Here is an 18,090-nt window from a genome sequence, read left to right as displayed (position 1 = left end):
CCTGCACCCAAACTCTTGTATGCAAAAATAAATCTTTAAAAAAAAAGGCGATAGTAAAAATCATTTGGTTTTAAGACCATCTTGGGTTTACTGTACAAGCACCAGTAAGATCAGGAACACAGAGATATGTTCCAAGAAGGGTCTGGAAGAAGAAAGAAACCAAGGAAGGGCTGGGACGAGGGGGTAGCCGGCTGGCGCTCCTCACCCCCAAAGGAGCAGCACCAGGAGACGCTGGGCGCAGCACAGAGAATGGAGGCCCTTCAGGAGCCTGGAGCAGTTATCCAAGGCTCAGGCCTGGCCGTCGCCGTAAAAAGAGACAGTAAGAGCCCACACAGGAAAAAGGTATTTAATACTTTAACAAAATGCAAAATAAAGTACCCAAGTTACAAAACATAAATTCCTTTGGTTCAGTAATCACACGACTAGTTTTACCTTCTAACGGCTACAGAGAAAATCCCCTCAGAGCAAAGTCAGACTGTTCCCCTCCTACTGGAGACGTCAGGCCCGAGACATCACAAACCCCACTGGGCAGCCAACTGCTGGCAACTTACACGGAACAGAGCTGTGGGGCAGGGCGGGGGACAGGCTGGTCTGAAGACGAAAGGGAGACTCTACATGCAGAAGAGGTCAGGGGCGGCAGCTCTCAGCCAGCACGAGGGCAAGAGTCCTGGCCCTGCATGGACGTGAGGCCGGGCGCCCGGCGCCACCACACACACAGTCCAGCGGCCCTGAGCGTCCCCAGGGAAGACGGAAACAAAAGGAAATACAGCGAGGTGGAGGGAGGCCGGCCCCAGAGCAGATCACGGACACCAGAGAACATTTAGTCCAGGTCCTCAGTCGCGAGTGGGGACGAGGCCTAGAGAAAGGAAGCATCTTGCAAAAGAAACACAATTCCCGGCCGCCAGCCTCAGGACTCCATATTCTCTTCATGTGGATGGATGGACAGGAAATCGATGGCGCCCCAGGGCCAGGGAGGAGGGCCTACAGGTGTCGAGGCCTTCCTGGGCGCCCCTGATCTCAGCAACCGGGGTCTTCTGAATGTCTAGGTCCCTGGGCTCTAGGACCAAAGGAATTGAGAGCTGGGCCACCTGATGGGGATGGAAGATCATGGCCCCAAACTGCTCCCGGTGAGCCTGAGACACAAGAGGGTGGCTGGAAACGCAGCCGGCTCAGAGTCAGACGCTGCCACCCAACAGGGTGGGAAGGGGGCTGCGGAGCCCGGTGCAGCTGAACCAAGACCAAAATGAGAGTCTCCAAAGCACAAACTTTCTATCTAGCTGAAGGCAGGTCCTCAATAAATACTAGAAACCAACGACCGAGGACGGCCCCATGGCGACAGTGCGTGGTTCTGCGTGAGACACGGACCGTGTCCAAACAGCCCACGGAGGACACTTTGGGGGTACACGTTCTTTTCGTGCCCCTCTGCTGGAACTGTGCGCGCCACATTGTGCCCCTGCCGAGTGAAAGAGGAAAGTCAGTGCAGATTTCAGAATTAAATTAAATAATAACACCTGGTGCCGCGGCGCGCAGGGGAGGGAGGAGGCAGATCCGGCGCAGACACGCTTTCGCTTTCCTCTCGGGTGGCGGGAGCAGCGCGCCAGGTCCCGGAGCAATGAAGACAGGACTGCTGAAACCTCTCACCACATGCACTTGAGGGGTCGCAAGCAGCCCCTCCCCAGCCCCCCCCCCCCCCCAGTCACTTCTTGGCCAGGGAGGCAGACCGGGACAGCGAGATCTGCCTGCACTTCTCAAAGACGGCCTCCGCCGAGAGCTTGGGCAGCCCCTGGTCCAGGGGGCACTCGTCCACCAGGCTGTTCATGGGCGTGGGGGGCAGTGCAGGTTCCTCCTCATCTTGACTCAGTCCGGAAACCAGAGAGTTACCTGCCCTGTCCAATTCCTTGTCCGCCTGCTCCCTGGACATGCCCCCTGCTTCAGGCTGCCCTAAGGGGACTCTCCCCGAGTCAGGATTCGCTGACAGGGCTTCCTGGAGCAGAGGCAGGAGTTTCTTTCGAGAGACCTGGGTGTTGCCTTGATGGTAGGCTTGGAGACTCGGGTGGATGCTGGGGACCGGGGTCAGCTTCAGAGACGGAGAGTGGGAACGTTCCAGGACCCCGCAGATCTAAAGAGGAGATGCGGATGGAGAGATGGCGCGTGAGGTGGCGGGCAGCGAGCCGAGGCTTCTGAATGTAGGCTTCTCTTACGGGGTAGAACACTTTTTAAGTCACCACAGTTCAGTTTTACTGCTTGCAATGAAAGGCGCGTCCGCTAATACACAGAGCATTTCACGAACACTTGAGCTCACACACGGGGTCACTGTCTGGAGCTCACACATGACTCTGAACCAGCACCCAGGACCCCAGCACCCGATTTCGGGCTGCTTCTGGATGTGTTCTGTGCTGAAAAGCCGACTCTATCCTTAGCTGGGACAGAACACGCTTCTAGACTGGGGCACGGAAAAGGCAGAAAGACAGCGCAGGGGGTGGAAGGGCCAGGCGTGGCGCAACATCTGGACACTGCAAATATTCTCCCATTTCATCCTCCCAGCCCGTGTGCAAGGCTGGCATTACTACTACCCTCATTTTTTTTTTAAAAAAAGGCATTGTCCTCATTTACAAGGAGGGAAACTGCAGCTTTCTTAGATCAGGTAACTTGCGTAAGGTCACAGTCTGAATGACGCCAAGTTGCCGCCTGAGCCAGGCCTGCCCCCGAGTGGTGTCCTCACCCTGCACACTGTTCCCGGCACAGGGGGAAGAAGGTGCGGGAGGGCAGGCAGAGACAGCCTGGCTGGTTAGGGAGGCTCCCTGGGGGTCTGCACAGCTGTAGGGGAGGGAGAGGGGCCTGGCAGGGAGCCCTGGGAGAGCGGGGAGAGGCTTCTTTCCCTGGGGACTTGGCCAGTGAGAACACCATTTCCTCCGTGCTTGCTGTGTGCCCAGCAATGGGTCTCACGTATCTTACGCTGAATGATGGCATCTGCTAATTAGCAGGTAGCGTGTCACCTACAGACTCGGAAGCCAAGCCTTGCTGAGCTCACGGAGCAAGCACGTGGCAGGGTGAACAGAAAGGCATGTCTATCTGCTTTACACACTGTACTTTTCCCACAATCCAAGCTACTTTCATGAGTGACGTGACATCTGCTTCCTGGAGAAGACAAAGGCGAAGGGAGCGGGAGGGCCGACCCTTACGGCCGATCACTGGCTGGCTGGATCAGGCCGCCGAGCTCACGCGCAGCCAGCGACCCAGCGTCCAGGCTGCCTGAGTCCACTTTTAAATTCTTCCCTGGGCTGACTCGTAACCAAGAGAGGATGGGGGTGGAGGGGGTGGGGGGGAGTGGGAGGTGGGGGGGGGGTGGGAAAGGTGGCTGTAGGGAAGCGCGGGGGGAAGGGTCACTTTTCTACACAGCCAGCGCCCCAGAGAGCGGATCCCCCCACGGTCAGCAGCAGAAAGGTTTCTTTTGTGTTTCCAATTTTCAAGGCAAGAGGGTAAAAAGAAAGGAAATGTTTTATAGGGGCAAGGAATGAATGATTAAAGCAGGATTTGAGCTTTCACTCCAGATTTATAATATCTCATTTTAGCTGGGTGTCAAGTGCCCTCCAGGCAGGCACTGTGTTCTCTAGCCCTCCCTGGCACCTCCCTTCTCCACGACAGTGTGGGTAAGGCTGTCTGAAGAAAGCGGGGAGGGAAGACCTGGAAATGAGTCAAGGGACTCCCGTCTCCGTATCAGAGGCGGGGCAGGGGGCCTCCCCAGCCCGCTCCCCGCGGACCCTGGGCGGCAGGAGGGACACTCACCGTCATCCGCAGCACTGTGTGGGGACAGAAGACGGCCAGCTGCCGCACTGGCTCATTGTGAGAGTTGAAAAAGATTGTCATGGCGACCAGGGCATCATAGCCGAGGGCCTGGCAGAAAGCATGCAGTTCCTCCATGAGGCCGGGCCTCTGCAGGAAGGCCTGAAAGAGAGGACACGGCCGGGCGTGAGGGCCACACACGGACGCCCCCCCGCCGCCAGTCGCCATCATCAAAACACACCCATGCAGGGTTTCTCTGCAGTTGACCTGGACCGGGACTCCACGCAAAGGGGACCGGCTACTGCTTGGCGTTACCTGTGTGCTGGGAGGCGCGTGTGCCGGGACGGAGTCCAGGCTCTGGGCTCAGACAGAGCGCTCTGTCGCCTATTGTGTGGTGAGTGACATGAACCTGCCTGAACCTAGGGTTTTCTCGACTGTACAGTAAGAATGAAACATTCACTACTAGGGTTGTTCCGAGAGCTCGTCACGTGTACCGCCCGCTCACTCTCTGGGCTCACCTGCTCGTGAGGACAAGCACGGTCCTTGCCCGCGAGGGCTTTTATTCTAGACAAAACGAGGGGACATAGAAATAAGAATAGACACTTGGAAACTGCACCCGTGACTCTCGATGGCCCCTGAAGCTCAGCATTGAGTAACACCTCCAGCTGTTTCAGACCAGGGTTTCTCTCTATCCTTGGCATTTCCAATGTGTGGATTTGTTCCTGATGATGGTGCTTGGCAAGCTGTTTATGTTCCTATGTTCGTTTCCAAACTAGGTCATGAATCACAAAGGAAGAGGCCATGCTATTTTATTTTATCTAATTATTTAGTTATTTCCATGGAGTATTTAGTAGAAGGCCTTGCAGACTCTGAGAGGTTGTGCAGCCTTTAGAGGTCTAAAGCAGCATAGTATGCAGGCAGGTAGTGAGACACCTGTATCAAGGTCATAGTCATTCAGCAAAATGCTCTGAGCGTCCACCGCACGCTGGGCGCTGTGGGAGGAGGGGTGAGCAACAACTAAGGAAGCGAGTCCCTGTCTCAAAGGAGCGGGTGGGCCAGCGGTCGGCAGAGATGCCAAGCAATGGAGCCAGGGGACACTATTTCAGTGTTAAGTGCAGGAAAACAAACAAACAAACAAACAAAAAACAAGTGCAGGAAAACAAGGAAAGGCAATTGTGGGAGATTTTTAACCTAGACAATTACTTATTTTAGAGCGCCTCCTAGGAGAGAGGCCATCTGAGTTAGACCTGACTCTCCCCGGGGCCGAGAGAGCAGCCAGGGGTGAGAGCAGAGGGGGAGGCCAGCAGGAGTGCAGGTGCATTTCGGAAGTGAGCCCACATCTTGCTCTTACCTCCAAGTCCATGTAGATGGCGCTGATGGCCACCTTGGTGCCCTGCCTGGACAGGGTCTTCTGGTCTTTCCTCAGCATCTGCTCGGTGGTCAGTCCTAGGGAGTGGATGTGAGACAAGGGTTCAAGCAACAGGGTCTGGGGCCCCAGAACCAGGAAAATGAGGAAGGCGAAAAACACAGTCTAGAAAGTGACCGTGTCTAAGATGTACTTTGTTGTTTTTTTTTTTTTTATAGAGGCATGTTTTATTTTATTTATTTATTTGTTTGTTTTGTTTATACAAGCACTGGGTACAGTCAGAAGCGCGGGAGGGTGAGAGAATTCACCAGAGCCAGAGCGGGGAGCAGAGCAGGCAGAAGGACCGAAGTACACTGCTGAGGGGAGCAGCGGGCGGCAGGAGAGGTCTGCGCGCCATGTGGGACCCTCCTCCGGTGGCCGGGGAGCAGCCGGGGATCGAACCGGCGCTGCAGAGGCTGCGGGCAGCTTCGCAACCCAGCGCTCAACTGCTGCGCCACCGGGGAGGCCCTCTAAGATGTACTTTGAATTGCCTCTGCAGGAAGGGCTGTGGAGGGAGGGGAGGCAGAAGGAAGAGAGGCTTTCACCTCTGATTTTTCCCTTTCGGTGTTCACTTTTGGACTAAAAGCACATGTGGTAATTGTTTTTCTTTTTCATGTCAGTGGGTGGCAGCAGGTAGGAAAACACGCGAGGCTTTGTCTTCCCCTCTTTACAGGCAGGTCCCAGGCGTTGCTTCCCTTCCCCAGCCGATGCTCTCCCTCTCGCCTGGCAACTAGCGTTCCCTCAGCCTCTCTGGCGGGATGTGTGCGCTGATGAGCCTGGAAACCTCCCCATCCTGCCCCGTGGCAGGAGAAAACAATCTAGTAAATGCTGGATTATTTCGCGACCAGACCGGCCGGCCGCGTGTTTCTCTCTGGTGTGACCCTTGGGCCACCCGCCGGCGGCCTTGCTGATGGCGCTCAGGAGGCAGTGAGCAAGGCCACCCCGTTTTCTCAGGTGGGTAGAGACCCGCCGCCTGCTACCTCGTACCTGATACATCGAACTTTGCCTTCTGCAGAGACTCGAATATGTCGCTCCTCTGGGGCAGGTCCGGGAAGAGCGCCTCCAGTTTCTCCACGTACTTGTGGTCCTTCGGGGTTGCTTTTCCGATTTTAAGGTCCATGTTGACACAGTCCAGGATGATTGTCCCTGTGAAGGGAGAGGCTGCAAGTGAGGCTCAGGCGGCCCCGTGGCCCGGCCCCCAGGAGCTGTGCAGGCCTCCCCCTGCCGCTGGTCTTCCCTGTCCAGGGCGCAGCCGGCAGCCCCAATTCTGCCTAACGTCACCCAGAAACACAACCTTCAAACCCAAAGGACGCAATACCGAGATCAGCGGGCAAACTCACTGAAAACAGCAAAAAACTGGGGCTGTGTCCCGAGTAAGGCCTCCCAAGCTAAAGTGTGCACAGAAGCGGAGAGGCAGAGCGGCCGGGCTGCGGGAAACTGCCCCGAGGGGGCTCGGCCGGCCAGACCACCACGGAACCTCGTGGGGAAGAAGCGGCCTCGTCCAGCTCTGTCCTCTTTTCACAAACAGAGAAAACCAGAACAAGAACTCCTAGGCTTCGCGCAACCACTTCCCGCGCAGAAATGACCCCCGAGTCTGGGCCCGGCCTCCCCGGCCGTCCACTGCCCTCCCCGGCCATCCACTGCCCACTGCGGACGCGGCGTCCAGGCCTGCTGTCTCGCGCCTCGCCTGTTTTCTTCACCGAAGCATCACGGCCTTCTATCGCCTAATCTCCCCCAAAGGACTCCACCCTGCCCCAGGGGCCAAGCCGCCGGTCCCTCACCGTGCAGCAGGGCCGCGGTCTGCCGGTCCAGGATCTCCGGCGCCCCCTGCAGGATCCTCTCGGCCACCAGGGTGGCGCAGGACCCCACCAGCTCCGCCGTGACCTGGCAGGGCGGGCAGTGCCTCTGCTCGATGGGCCGATGGTCCAGCACCTCCACCACAGCCTCCTCCAGGGCCGCGTCGCTCCTGCGCGGGGACGGGGGGCGGGGGAAAGAGAAGGTTGGCCAGGGCGCTCAGGCTGCACTAGCCAGTCTCCACCTGGGCCTCTGCCTCCCTCCTCTCAATTCTTCCCTCCCCAGCTGTCACCAAAACCGCCCGTAAATGGCCTGCACGAGAATCTGGCGAAGCACCTGCTGCAAATATCCACTATTTGCTGTCCTGGGGTTCCATTTCCAATCGACACCCTTGCCCCAGCGTTCCAGTGGCTGCTGCTCCCTCAATCCATTTAATACGCACCCTCCTCGAAGTCGCCACTTTCCGTGGCTCCTACCTCACTTCCTAGCCATTCCTTCCTTCCCAGCCCTCTGCCACTGCCTTGTTTGAGGCCCTCAGCGTGCCTCATCTGGACTCTCCCACAGACTCTTCCAGTCCCGGGCCCCGGGAGCCGTCCTCCACCCTGCTGCCCGAGCCATTGTGTGGACAGTGCAGAGCGGATTTTGTCAGCACCTGGCACAGACATAATTAACAATAAATATATACCCCCTGCCCTAAAATGAAGTCCAATCTTCTAGGCAGGGCCAATAAGGTCTTCGTGATCTGGCCCGCCGGCCTCTCTAGTCTCACCTTTGTCCATGTCCTACTCCATCATTTTATGCTCCAGCTATGCAACAAGTCCCGGCTCCCCCACTGGCCAGGCTGTTTCACGCCTGCCTGCCCTTGCTGCTGTTAATTGCTTCTCCACCCTCCTGCTTTGCCTGGTGACCTTACCTCCCCACTCCCGGGGAGAACACCAGTCCCCCTTCAAGACTGAAGTCAAAGGTCAGTTGTTGAGAAGACTTCACGACATCCTCTGCTCCTCCTTGGTGCTCGACTGCCCCATAGGGTGACAGTTCTCTCAGCTCGAATACCCCTTAGACCTGTTGCCTCGTTCCCTCTTTCTGACTGAAAGCGTCTTGAGAACAGGGGCTCTGCCTCACCTTTATCCCCTAAACAGAAGTTTACTGACAAGCACACGAACAGGTGGATTAATGCCTTGAGACTACCCTGCCAATGACCTGCTGGAATCATTGTGCTCAAAGGAAAAACACCCCTTCCACATCAGCAGGCGCAGCTGGAGAGGAAGGTCTCAAGCTCCTGTTGCTCTCTTGGCAGTTGTTGCCAGCCCTCAATTAGATACATGGAATGATTACAGGTGTGTAGGTTTGTCAACTAGATACTAACAAGATGCCTTATGCAAGAAATAATTTTGCTAACTTTAAAATTAAAAAGAACTGGGCCTCGGGACCTCCCTGGTGGCGCAGGGGTTAAAGTCTCAGCACTGTGAAGCTATCGGCAGCCACTGCAGCATGAGTTCCATCCCCAGCCAGGGAGCTACCTACATGGAGCAGCAGACCTCTCCTGTCTCCCCGCCGCTCCCCTCAGCAGTGTGTTTCAGTGGATCTGCCTGTTCTGCTCTCCAGCCTGTCTTGGTGAGTCCTCTCACCCCCCTGCACCTCTGACCTACATCCCAGTTCTACGCAAAAATAAAATATTTAAGAAAAACATTGCAATCATTCAAAGGTTTCTACTGTAATAAGTCTATCATGAAACCTTAAAATAAGGACATCAAAGGCAAACTTAAATGATTTCCAAGTTACCCTTTAGTTTGAACTCTCCATGTTTCTATCTCTATTTATTGCTGGCGTAACTGGAGAACTACTTTCTGTTGCTTTTCTTTTCTTATTGTATTATTTTTAAAAAAAGATTTATTTTATTATGCATACAAGAACTGGGGTACGGGCCAGAGGTGTGGGGGGTGAGAGGATTCACCAGAGATAGAGTGGGGAGCAGAACAGGCGCATGTACTGAAATCCACTGTGGAGGGGAGCAGCAGGGAGACAGGAGAGGTCTGCTGCACCATATGGGTATCTCCCTGGCCGGGGATTGAACTCGTGCTGCAGAGGCTGCGGACAGCGTCATAGGTTGTGTCTTAACCCCCTGCACCACCAGGGAGGCCCTATTGTATTTTTTTATTGAGGTAACATTGGTTTACAACACGGTATGTGATTTAGAGGTAAAGCTCACACCTCTTCGGTTATATTACCACACCCCACCCACCACCATCACACACCAAACCCTCCTCTGAGGCTCACTGCCCCTCCCCCTTTCTGTTGACATGACTATCCTCACGATGAGCCTGTTTTCTTCTCGCCTCTGGAGCTCACTGTCAGAGCCGCGGGCCCCGCCAAGAGTCAGCCTGACGCCCCTCACCTGGGCAAGACGTGGTGGTCCACGAGGACGAGCGTGAGCCGGCCCGCCTGGTGCAAGGCGTGAAGGTCAATCTCATCCCGGAAGATCAAGAGGGACTCTGGAATGTGAATCTTCTGAAGGAAGAAGACACTGTCACCCCGCAGAGGTAGCTCGGAGCGTTTTATGTTTAAAACTGGCACAAAGACTTCCTCGGCCTCAGCCGTCTGGGCAGGAGAGCGGAGAGAAGACCGGTGCACGTTGGAGAAGGGGAAAGTAAGGCGCCAGCGAGCGAGGAGACACAATGGGGGGGAGGAGTTACTGCCAGCCCCAGAGCCGCAATCACCAGCCAATAAAAGGAAAAGGGGGCCTCCCTGGTGGTGCAAGGGGTTAGACGAAGCCTATGACGCTGTCCGCAGGCTCTGCAGCACGAGCTCCATCCCCGGCCAGGGAGCTACCCACATGGCGCAGCAGACCTCTCCTGTCTCCCCGCTGCTCCCCTCAGCAGTGCTTTCAGTCCGTCTGCCTGTTCTGCTCCCCACTCTGCCTCGGGTAAATCCTCTCACCCCACACCTCTGGCCTGTACCCCAGCTCTTGTATAAAAATAAATAAATCTTAAGGAAAAAAAAAAGGAAAAGGACGACTCTTGCCCTTCCTCCTCCTCAGCACTAACACGGAGGTCAACAAGATAACTCAGGAAAATGGAGGGTTACTAGGCCTCAGCGCTGACATGGGCAGAGGGAAGACACACCCGATCACGCACAGCCACACAAAACTCGGCAGCAGCGACTCCAATAGTGCTTTCTGGATCCCCATGTCTCCGGATTACCTTTCCTGGCCTGATCTCACAGCAAGCATTATCATATCTATGGGGGGGGGGGTTTCCTCGGATCTTGGGGCAGGGATGGGATTCTCGGATTTTACAGAGGGGGATGAGATTCAGCCAAGTTAAAGGATTTAACTTACCCAAGGCTAAATGGTGTTAAGAAACAAAGCTAAATCTTGAACCCAAATCTTTTCACTCTAAGGGCTCCTGCTCCTAAGTACTTACCTTTGACAGGTAAAAAGCCAGGGTGAGCGCTGACACCATGGAGTCCAGGTCACAGGCCTCATTCCCCAGCACCACGTGCAGCGGCCGGGACGCCTGCAGGGCGAGAGAGGGAGGCTGTGGGTGCTCACCTGACGCTGACGGAGGCCTGATGTCCTGCACTGACCCTGGAGAGGGGCGGGACAGGTCGCCTCAGGGCGCCTCACTTCAGGGCCGAGGGCGGTAACTGAAAGGCACACCTGTTTCAGCTACGTTTTAAGCATTCCACGCGCAGCCAGGGCTCTCCTACACCGTCCCGTGAGTGTGAACTCGTGGGAGGTAGCAGTGAGCCTCTACCTTCCGAGGCGTCTCTGGACACCTGAGAAGTCAAAGCTGAGCACTTGGAGCGGCTGATGTGTTCAAGCCACGACAGCCCTGGCTGGTTTGTCTGTTCCCCCATCTTCATAATCGGGGAAACAATTCTTAACTCCCCAAGTCATGGGAACAGGTGAAGATACCCTGAGAATAAAGGTAAAAGATTACGCAGCTCATCTGCCAGCGAGGACCCCCACCCGAGGCCCCTGGGAACAGCCAGCACGACCACCCCCGCTGGGCAGCAGGCGCTTCCCAGGGGGCTCCGAGGCGGCTCGAGGTGCCAGTCCTGCCGGGACTTTTATTTTCAAAGCTCTGAAGAGTCTGGCTGCTGCCAAGAACGCTGGGGAGAGATGTCTGCCAGTATTGACTTTGCCCCTTGCCGCTCCTTGCTAACCAAGTTAGAAATAAAGCACATTAAACCCTAAGTGCCCACGCAGGTTGCGGTGCAGCCTGGCCGGGACCGGGGTTGGGTTTGCTTTGGAAAGGGCTGAGTGTGCCAAGCCCTGTCCTGCTATTTTCACATGAATCAACTAGTCACTTGGTCTCAAAACAACCTGAAGAGGCTGTCCGTTAAGAATCACTACTTCTGGGGCCTCCCGGGTGGTACAGGGGTTAAGACTCAGCCTACAAAGCTGTCCGCAGCCACTGCAGCACGAGTTCCATCCCCAGCCAGGGAGCTGCCCTCATGGTGCAGCAGACCTCTCCTGTCTCCACGCTGCTCCCCCCAGCAGTGGATTTCCATGGCTCTGCCTGCTCTGCTCCCCACTCTGTCTCTAGTGAATCCTCTCACCCCCCACACCTCTGGCCTGCACCCCAGTTCTTGTATGCACAAATAAATCTTTAAAAAAAAAAAAGAGAAAGAATGGGGGCCTCCCAGGTTGTACAGGGGTTAAGACGCAGCCTGCGAAGCTGTCCGCAGCCTCTGCAGCATGAGTTTATCCCGGCCGGCCAGGGAGCTACCCACATGGCCCAGCAGACCTCTCCTGACTCACCTGCTGCTCCCCTCAGCAGTGTATTTCAGTCAATCTGCCTGTTCTGTTCCCCACTCTGTCTCTGGTGAATCCTCTCACCCCTCCCCACACCTCTGCCCTGTACCAGCTCTTGTATGCATAAATAAATAAATCTTAAAAAAAAAAAAAAATGAACACTTCCAGGTGTCCAGGTGTCCGAGGCCCCAGGGGACAAGTGCTCAGCTTTGACTTCCAGCCCCAAAGTCCGGGGCTCAGGGGAGGGTGCGGCTGTCTGCTGCTGTACTTCTGGGCTGCTCCGAGGCTGCTCCTGAGAGAGGAGTGGACAGGAGACACCCCAGTCGCAGAAGGGTCTCACTCCAGCTCTGCTCGTGCTGGGAATGCGCTGTTGCAGCAGCTGCCTTGGGTACTACAGGCTATGTGGCAGCACCCCTGGACTCCACTCACTAGATGTGAGTGACACCCCCAATTCATGGCAATCAAAAATATCTCCAGACTTGCCAACTACTGCCTGGGGGACAAACCTCCCCTGGCTGAGAACTACTGGGTTATAGAAAGGTGAAAACCCCAATTCTCCTGCTTCTTCGGCCAGGGAGTATCTGCTACATGGAAGAGTCTAGAAAAGTGGGAAGGGGATTCATAGGAGCAAAAGTAGCAAGAAATAGTCTTTACATAACAGAACTTTAGGAAAAAAGAGACCCCTGGGGAGCCTGGGTCACCTCCCTGCACTGGCTGTGACCAGCCCCACCCCGCCTGGAAGCCCTGGCCCCAAGGGGCAATTTTGGACTCCCCGTGGCATAAACTGTCCATGGCACAAAGATGTTTGTTTTTAAAACACCTCTCCTCCTTCTACTACTACTATACTTAGAAGTACAAAAGCCAGGGGTTACCTGTCACGTCAGACAAAGGCCCCTGGGGAAATGTGCTCCTGGGGTCTCCTACCCCCTTCCCGGGCTGTCCCGGTGGGGTTGGGGGTGGGGGAAGAGACTCATTTTCATATTTTCCAATAATAAGCCCCCAGCTGTCCCGTCCCATGCCAGCCCCTCCGACTTGCAGCTGCTCCCCTGAGACTAGAGAAGGCCCCTGTTTCCTGGACACCGAGAACAGCCCAGATGGCCGCGTCCCCAAGTGACAGCCAAGCCCCTGAGGCGAGTGCAGCAGAGTAACCTGCTCCCTGGAGCAGCGTGTCTGTGGTGCAAGAGCGCGTGCACACCGCGGTTCTCTAGAGAGGCGAGAGGCCCCAGCGGAAGGAAGGAAGGCAGAGGAGGGGCGGGCCACGGGAGAGACCTGCCGAGCCCCCCTCCGTGCTGCCTCCCGCCGCGTTGCGCCTGACTCGGGTGGGCAGACCCCAGCCCCGGAGAAGCAGAAGCAGGACCGAGTCCGGCCGCGGCCGCGAGGTGCGGGCACACACCACCAGCACAGGGTGAAGGACGAAGCCCCTGGGCCCAGCGTGGCCAGACAGACAGACAGTCGGGGAGCCAACAGGAAGGAGGGACGCCAGACTTGGCCAAGCCAGGGCAGGAGCGGCCCGGGAGGTGGGGGCGGCTGGCCTGCAGGCGCTGGCGGACACCGTGGCAGTCCCAGCTCTGCCCTTTGCACTCTTTGCTCCTCCCTGCTTGACAGCCGCGGCGCTGCCATCTGAACGGACCCCGGGCTGGGCCCAGATCCCGCTCTGCTTCCTGCTGGTTGCGGGACTTTGGCCTCGCGAAGCCTCATGCTCCGCATATGAGAATGACGCGACCGCCGCGAGCCATTTCACGAAGCTGTTATGAAGAGGACACGGGCTGGCGCGTCAACGGGAACCCCCGGCTCCCCTTTCTCCAGCCCTCCTGGCTGACCTAAAGCCCCCTCTGCAAAGTCTTCCCTGACCACCCAGGCCAGAGCGTCCTCCCCCCACGCCCCCAGCTTCTACACCTGCGGCTCCCACATGCATCTCAACGCCCCTTCTTTCCGCGGGCTCGTACCCCAACCCTTACCAGGGCTCGCGAGCTGCGTGACCAGATACTGTGTTTTTCCAAACTGAGACTCTTTTGAGAGTGAAAAGAGGGGCAGTTAATGATTACACTGGAACAAACCAAGACTGTCCTGGCAAACAGGATAAACGTTGCCCAACTTAGAAGATGCCATTCTCCCCCTCCTTTAGAGAGAAGCTCGGGCGGTGTTGCTGCAGCAGCAATACAAGAGGAGAAAAAAACCCTAAAACACAACCAGAACGATGTGGGAGAAGAGGAATTTGACCACCACATGCCTTAGGTTGCAGGGTTTGCTTCTTTTTCTACTTCTCTAGAATTTCACAATTTAATGAACACGGATTTATATTCAAATTTCATTGTGACTACCATAATCTCATCGAATTGCAAAAGAAAATATTCATTTGTGGCTATAAGATCAATTACTAGAAGTTGAAATATTTCAGAGAGTTTCTCTGCAGCTGAAGTGGCTGAAGTTAAGCAGCGCGCTGTCCGCAGCTCAAGCGTCCAGACAGCCCACTATGTTTAGATGTTTAGAATCTTTACTTAGAATAAAAAATTAAGCCTGCGGGGGAACATGTGTAACTCATAACCCCGCCCATCCCCCCCGGCCAGCAGAAACCCAAGCCAAACAGCCTGGTTTCTGACCATCAGAGCATCCAGCTATACTTAGCAGCAGGGAGAAACCCGAGCTGCCCATGGAGAAATACAGCCTGAGAGTCGCACATAAATGTAAACTTTTTTTCTTAAAAAAAAAAAAAAAAAATCCACCAGTTGAAAGACTGGATCCTGATGTTCTCTGTGGCCTCCATGGGTAAGTGGGCATGGGTGCTATGCTGGCAAGGTAAATGTCCCTTCCAGAGCGGGATATGGGCTGAGCTTACTCTACAAAATAGCTCATGAGGGAGAAAAATGAGACAAGGCACCAGAAATAGAGCCGCCCTCCCAGCAGAGAAAAGGGGCCTGCCTGAAACCGATGCCGGGACTGCAGATCTCTAAGGACAGCCACGCTCCGGATTCCGCCTCATGCCTGAGACGAGTACAAACACAGATTGTCCAGAGGCTTCTGGGTGAGCACCTACACTTGGCTGCAGCCCCACCCTGAGCACAGATTTCCCCCCATAAAAGTGAGTGATGAGTCACCATGGATAGGACATTCTAATGATGAAACAGGATTTCTTTCAAATGGAACATCCTACTATCTCTGTGGCAGAGGCGTAGGAAACTCTGGCATCCAGTGCTAATAAAAACATGGTGTCAATAGGAGCTTGGCTGGTTTGTGAGCTGTTTCTACCTGTGTAAGAGTTAAGCATTTACAGCTCCCTGAATGTTATAATACAGTTTAACAGACAGACACTCCGACTGACCAGTGTCTGTCTAAATTATTCCTCAAGGGAAGAGAGGGTAGTGTGGCTTCTGGGAAATTGTATGGGGAGAAAAAAAAGGATATTTTTCTTTTTCATTTTATACACTTCTACATTTTAAGTGTTTTCCACTATGGATATTTATTACTTCTCTAATGAAAAGCACTCTAAATTGTGGGTGTCCACTTGTGTGTGTCTACCAGCAGTTTACCTAGAACATTCCTCCTGGCCCTGGCTAGGCTGTGTGATGATGACTGCTCTAAGACACAACTTCACTTTCCCAAAGTTCCCTAGTTTGGAAAAAGGAAGATCTAGATTTTGCTTCCTGGGGAATGAATGCAGGCAGAAGAAAGTCAGGATGCCAGCAATACTAGAAAACACCAGTAGTTTTGAGCTTCACACAGCTGTAGAAGACACTGCTAAGCCCGCCTGGCCTCTGGGAGGATAGGTGTATGCAATAAAGTGGTGAGGCGTTAGGGCCCAGGGCTCTCCACCAAACGGTGGAACACAGACTGGTCATTTGGGTTACACAGAGGAAAAAAAAAAAATCCAACTCCTTAGACTACTTTAGACCTCCAATGAGCTCCCTGTGTTGGAAATCGGGGGAAACTAAAACAAATTGGTTCCAAACTGTCTTATTTATTTGCATTAAAACAGCTTTCCCAAAATTTGTATTTCACAAGGAAAATTTGGGAGTCACTGGCGTTAAAATGGAAGTCCACTTTTATGTCAGCGCCTGCGGAGGAATTAGGTGACTTTTAGGATTCGCTAAAGACAAGACTCCATTGTCCAGGGGAATTTGTAGATTAAGATACTGAAACAGGGAGGCAGAGTCCACGATCTGTCCAGGTCTCTAGAGGGGCGTGTGACTTGAGGCAGGGGCCAGCTGACCTGGAGTCTCTCTCCGGCCAACTTTTTGCAGCTCACGGGGGTGAGCTTAATGTTTGTTCCATGACTGGTCAGCACGGCTGGGGCGGCCAACTGCCTCCGAGAACACCAAAACAAAGCATTCCCAAATCGTGCTTACAGTTCTGATTCCAAACACACTCTGCGCTCGGCCCTTCCAGGCGGGGGTTTTGTGTGCATGAGGCCAGGGGAGAAGACCGAGACGGCAGCAGAGGAATGCAGGTGTGGGGCCACAGAAATGCCTGACGTGCGGGTGTTTATCTTGAAAACAGAAGTAAAGTAAGCCGCCACGACCGCCCCTAATCGAGAATGAGCTCGACCCGCCTGCCAGAAACCGCCACCCGGAGGAAATAAGCGGGCGCAGGTTCGCTGTCCCCCCGGGGTTCACCCGCAGGCCACTGGGCCACGGAGGCCTCGTGAGCAGAGAATTTAGGAGGGGCGGGGAGAGAGGAGCAAGTGCACCTCGCGGGGCACGACAGGCGGCGGCGCGGCCCTGGGGAGGGACCCACCCGGGGGACGGCGCGGGGAGGCGCAAGGCAGGACCCGGACCCACGACACCCCTCCCCGCTCAGACCCGACGCCGGGGGCCAGACTGGGGAGGCTGAGCAGCATTCCCGGTCTCGAAGGCTAAGTTCTCACTCCCCCCTCAGGCCCCGAGCCTGAGCAGACCCCAAGCCCCCCACCCCCGACCCTCAGGGAGTCCACATCTTCGTCCTGCCTGGACCCCGAGTCTATTCCTCACGGTCACACACAGCGACCCGTTACCTGCAGAGCAGCTCGACAACCCTGCAGGTAGCACTCCATGGCGAGGTCCAAGGTGTGCCGCCGCCCCTCGCGGCGGAGCGGTTACCCGGCGAATGTGCCCCGCCCCGGACTCGGGGGCGAGAGACGGGAGTCAGGAGGCGGGACTCGAACCCGCCACACAGCGATTCGGCCCCGACCCCCGGGAGGAAGTACGTCACGGGGCGCGCCGGACTCCGACGTCGCCCCGCCCCCGGCGGCGGAAGCGGCGCTGCTCCCGGAGCGTCGCGGGTCGCCCTCCCGAGGGCGCGGGCGGGGCGGGCGCGGGGCGTGCTGGGAAACGTAGTCCAGGGGCGCGGAAGTGGCCCCGGGAACCGGGCAGCGCAGTTTTCCGGGTGCCCCGCTGGACACACACGTGCCGGGGTCCCCGCGCGCTGGCTCCCTCGCGGCGAGGCCGAGGGCGCGCGCCGCACCCGCGCGTGCTCCGGCCTCTGGGCTTCTCCCCTGCGCGGGGCCCGAGTCCACCAACACCCGGCCCCGCCGACCGCCCCCGCCTCCGGCGCCCGAGCCCCTCCGGGCCGCCCCCGCGGCCCCCACCCGCTGGAGGCGCCCCTTCGGGCGGGCGCGCCCCTCGCCGTCCGGGGGCCCCTCGCCGTCGGCCCGGCCCCTCGCCCCCAGCGTTTCCCGAGGCCCGGCGAGAGGCCCGGGGAGGTGACTCGGGGGACGAGGCCCGCGGGGGCGCGGCGGGGGCGCGGGGCCTGCAGTCCCCGCTTGCCGGGTCGTGCCCCCGCGCCCCCGCCGCCCGGCTTCGCCCACCCCTTCTCCCGCAGCCCGGGCGCAGCCCGCCGGCCCCCTTGCTAGATTAAAACTACATATAAAACATGTGTGTGCACCCATGGACACGCGGTGCGCGGTGCACACATGGACACGCGGTGCGCGGTGCACACATGGACACGCCGTGCGCGGTGCACACATGGACACGCGGTGCGCGGTGCACACATGGACACGCCGTGCGCGGTGCACACATGGACACGCGGTGCGCGGTGCACACATGGACACGCGGTGCGCGGTGCACACATGGACACGCCGTGCACGGTGCACACATGGACACGCGGTGCGCGGTGCACACACCGCCGCGCGGCCGGGAGGGGACCCCGACTGCCCCCGCGCCCCCCGCGCCCCGCAACCGCGCGGGCAGCGCCCGAGGCCCGAGGCGGCCGCCGGGGGAGGCGCGGGCCCCGCCGCTGCCCAGGGCCCCTCCCCGCGCGCGGGCACTGGCTCTTCCCCGTCTCGCCAGCAGGCTCGAGCCCGGCCCCTCCGGCGCGGGCGGCGGGAGAAAGGGGCTGTTGTTTTCCTGCGCCTTCTGCCCTCGCGGCCGCCCGGCCG

At 57.0% G+C, this 18,090-nt stretch overlaps 1 protein-coding gene across 2 annotated transcripts; it reads right to left on the bottom strand.

The window, feature by feature from the left end:
• Positions 1–1,696: 1,696 nt before the first annotated feature.
• Positions 1,697–16,767, bottom strand: PRUNE1 (prune exopolyphosphatase 1; the record flags this gene model as incomplete). Of its 2 annotated transcripts, XM_084241966.1 has the most annotated exons (8): positions 1,697–2,119; positions 3,787–3,945; positions 5,135–5,229; positions 6,176–6,334; positions 6,970–7,154; positions 9,378–9,580; positions 10,405–10,497; positions 16,729–16,767. In XM_084241966.1, 8 exons carry the CDS (start codon positions 16,765–16,767, stop codon positions 1,697–1,699), a joined length of 1,356 nt encoding a protein of 451 aa, XP_084098092.1. The 2 variants fall into 2 exon arrangements, with proteins under 2 accessions (XP_084098092.1, XP_084098093.1); XM_084241967.1 differs by lacking the exon at positions 3,787–3,945.
• Between the last annotated feature and the right edge of the window lie 1,323 nt (positions 16,768–18,090).

This window comes from Talpa europaea (genome assembly GCF_964194135.1).
Source record: "Talpa europaea genome assembly, chromosome: 9".
NCBI classification, from domain to species: Eukaryota; Metazoa; Chordata; class Mammalia; order Eulipotyphla; family Talpidae; genus Talpa; species Talpa europaea.
This window is presented reverse-complemented; position numbering and strand designations above follow the sequence as displayed.